Below are 3,835 nucleotides of genomic sequence, written 5' to 3' on the forward strand. Positions count from 1 at the left end.
TGGATGTTAAAGGAATACCAGGGTGTAATAAATCTCTGGAATACCAACCCTAGTATACTTTCCTTGGTCTTGGGTAGGAATATCTGCAGGTGGCCGGACATAACCTCTTAATTTCCCTCCGGTGGCTGCCTGTGAACGGAGTATTAGTGGAAACTGAGAAAAGTTCAGCAACTCAAGTGAAGTCTGGTCCAAGCTAGATTTTTGGTGACTTTAGTGCTAAGCAAAAATAGATATACGGAGGTTTACTGTTTCATCATTATTTTCCTGTTTGATAGCTGTCCTTCCCCCAACGCAATCGACTGCAACAGAGACTACCAACAAAATAACAAACATAACCTCAAGAAGAATAGTAACATCCGCTGCTCAAACCAGGGCCTTACAAGAACATCCTACTGGAAACAATGCGCCTCGTCGTCAAACAGAGAATGGGGATAACGCATATAAAAATGCTCTAATTGCGGTCAGCGTTATCTTAGCTGTTGTTTTGGTGATGTTCTTTGTGGTTCTGCTGTATCTATTCGTACAACGGAGAAGAAAACATTTAAGGTAGTTTAAATCAGTTAAGGCGACCATGGTATCATGATTTGGTTCAGTTTTCATTAGAAAGAGCCCCAATTAGTTCCAGTAATCTTAGTTATTTCATTCTAGATTTACTCTGCTTTTTTCTCTTCGTTTCCCTATCGGAGTTGAACGCCCCCTTGTATCGAGACTGCTGAATTAAACGCCGTGAGACTATGCGCCAAAAAGGTCGTAATTTCACGTGTTCCGCTGCATTTGCGTGTAGAAATGGGAGGTTATGAAAAACTTTGTAAGAAAACTCTCCCTCGGCCCTTTTTTGTAATCTCGATCATTTGCCCTATGCTTCACCGTTTAAGTAGCGAAAAGTCTAGGCGTACAGTGGCTGACTGTAGCGTAAACTCGCTGTCTCTTTCTGTTGGCCAGTAATTTACTGGCTGATGTTTCTATTGCTCGTCACTTTTTCGTGGATGTTTTTTTTTGTATCAGCAAAGAAAAAAGAGATGCTGAGAAGAGCGATAATGGAAAGTGTCATGTTGAATATAACAAGACTGGAACTGGTACTTCAGATATGATGGACGGCTTAGCTGTAGTGACGGCTGACGACAATAGGTGTGTTTTTGTCAATACTATTTTTTAAAAAATCCGCAACATATTATAACTATTATAACTATTCACACAGCGCGCAGCTGTGTGTTATTCAGGGGTAAATTTGATAAAATTTTTACAAGTGTGTGAAAATAACAAGAGTAGCCACTGTTTTAGAGTTTAACACAATAGCTAGACTTGTAAAGAACAGTAAACGTTTTATTAAACTGACCGCTGCAGGCTTATCGATCAAACGGTGCTCGTGGCCTGCGGAATTAGCTTAGAGCGCAGACCTTACAGAGCGGGATAACGGGGGTTCAGACTCGTACCCAGTCGCTTATCTGTATTCGCGCGGTGGTTAATGAGAAGGATTTGCCATGTGAGTTCGCAGCCCATCAAGGGAAGGAAGGAAGAAAAACACGAAGCTTTTCCACCTTTTTCCTCTCCTTCCCAAGCGCCTTTGCGTGCGTCAATTTTTCTTTCCATATTCCTTTGAGAGAAGAACAGTAAGTATCGACTGGCTATGAATCTGACGTGGGTTCGACCCGTTGCAGTGGACCCATACAAGTTTTGAAAGAAATCACTATTTCGCGGCTGGTACATGCATGACCCATTAATCACGCAATTTTCAAACAGAGAACTTTTTCGTGGGTTTTTAACTCCTTCATGGCCAGAATTTTGTTCATTTGTATTTAATTTGTAGAAATATCCATTATTTTCTTTCATTCACAGCTACTGTGATCCGAGAAGTACCGAACTGTCAATTCCCAACTCGAGCGAAATGGAAGTCAAGATGCTGGCCGATAAACCCAGGTAAACCACATAATACAAAATTGTTGACAAAGTAGTTCCTTCATCATTTAAGCCCTCTGCAAGTACTTGCAAAAATTAAGCTTCTTTTTTTTTTCCAGTAACAACAAGGACATGAATGAAAAATCCATTGATAACATTCTATACGTCAGGTAATATATTGCCTTCTTCTTTCTAAAGATCAGTATTTTTTAAGTGAAAATGTATCACCGGCTTACTCTCTCCTGCTCCATGTAAAGGTTTAAAAGACTCCCGAGACATTTTTGTACAGTGCAATTTATTTTTATTTTTTTAATTATTTGTTTGTTTCTACCAGCGGTTCTGATGGAGAATATACAGCTTTATCTAAAGAACACACTCCACCCACTTACGAAAGGTAAATTGAAGTATCCTGACGGATGGTTTAAGTAATTCCCCTTGTTACTTTCAAAATATAAAAAGTAAAACTGATAATGTTTTAGAACTGACAATGGAGGCCTTATGTGCCTACTGGCGCGACGAGACATAATGATGATGAAGAAAACTGACAATGACCTCCTCGGTACAGATTCAAAAAGAGAGTAAGCCAGAGGTGTCTGTTTTTATTCATACGGAATTGTATGAAATTTCGAATTCTTTTCAATGAGATTCACCAAAAGAACTGTCCACGACAGGGAAGAGAGTTGTTTCTCTTCCGCTCTTTGTAGCTGGAATGATTTAATTTACTAATAAAAAGAACTTTTGATTCCTGATCCCATTCAAACCGTTGGCATTAAATTCTCATAGGTGTAGATATAACTCCTATTATGACTTCTAAACCTCAGTCCCTTGTATTTAAGTTAAAAAAAGAACAAAAGCAACAACAACAACTAACACGTCACAACTTTATATTAGCGTTTTCGTCTTTATCCTGGTAATCAATAGTCTTTTTGTAACGTTCAATAATGCAAAATACATATGAAAATCTAATTGCACGAGCAGTACTTTTTCATAAATGTTGATTTTTCCCTTTTTGCTTTCAGACTGGTTTAATCTCTGTGGTAGTGCAGGCAGCACGAGTATACAACACTGACAACACGAACCCTTTTTATAGTTTTGCAGTGTTGCGAGACTTGAATTAGTTGTGTTTTACTTTTACATACGATTTAATATTTTGCTAGTGTCTGACGTAAGGGGTGTTGGCAAGGGATAAGCCACACCTCTTCGAGACCTGAAACATCTTATTTTTTCAGCTCTCGGTTAAATAAGTACTTTTTAGTACTTCAAGCGCAGTGTCTTAAGACTTACTGCTCGCATCAACGGAACACTAAGGTCAATTTACAGTAACTCAGTTAAACCTCGTCAATACGGACACTAAATGGACCACAGAAAGTGTCCGTATTAAGCGGGCTGAAATTTGAGGAAATGAAAGGTCTTTTCCCCGCAGGGACAAAGCAAACTGTCCGTAATAAAAAGATTTCCGTAAAGCAGGATGTGACTGTATAAGAAAATGTAGGATTAGAGTTTTTGCCGCTTGTCTGTGACTCTTCAATTCCATTCGTCCTTCCACGCATCGTAAACCAATGTGGAATGTCACTCCTATCCAGGGAAGAATGTGAGAATATACAGTATGTCATAAAAGTGATATGCGCCAGTCAGATCAAATTTTGACAGCTGTCAAAATAAGACATTTGCTGGCCTATACTGAGCCGTTGGTGGTATAAGAATTAATGTAATGTCTCCAAAAAAGTATCCGTACTGCATTGTGTATTATCAATTTCGGAATCGACACTGAATAGAATTGCATGGTAGAGAATAAGGAACCAACAATCGCCAAATACAGTTGCATTTATGAAATGTGTTATTCTTTACGTTGCAGCCGGTGGGCGAGTAATGATTTAGCACTTGATAACGCTTCATACAGGGACGAGAGAAGCTTTTTATAAAAACACACATGACACAG

The 3,835-nt window shown here is 39.0% G+C and overlaps 1 protein-coding gene across 1 annotated transcript in view; it reads left to right on the plus strand.

Annotated features, from left to right (window-relative positions):
- The window catches only part of LOC140940027 (uncharacterized), an 8,619-nt gene extending 4,862 nt beyond the window's left edge, over positions 1-3,757 (plus strand). Inside the window, exons 3-8 of the mRNA XM_073388899.1 lie at positions 276-546; positions 1,006-1,128; positions 1,837-1,917; positions 2,016-2,066; positions 2,231-2,290; positions 2,916-3,757. Of these exons, the coding sequence (XP_073245000.1) occupies positions 276-546; positions 1,006-1,128; positions 1,837-1,917; positions 2,016-2,066; positions 2,231-2,290; positions 2,916-2,925 (596 nt within the window). The 3' untranslated portion in view covers positions 2,926-3,757. The remainder of the gene's footprint in view (positions 1-275; positions 547-1,005; positions 1,129-1,836; positions 1,918-2,015; positions 2,067-2,230; positions 2,291-2,915) is intronic.
- Positions 3,758-3,835: the final 78 nt, after the last annotated feature.

Source organism: Porites lutea, chromosome 6, assembly GCF_958299795.1.
Source record: "Porites lutea chromosome 6, jaPorLute2.1, whole genome shotgun sequence".
Taxonomy (NCBI): domain Eukaryota; kingdom Metazoa; phylum Cnidaria; class Anthozoa; order Scleractinia; family Poritidae; genus Porites; species Porites lutea.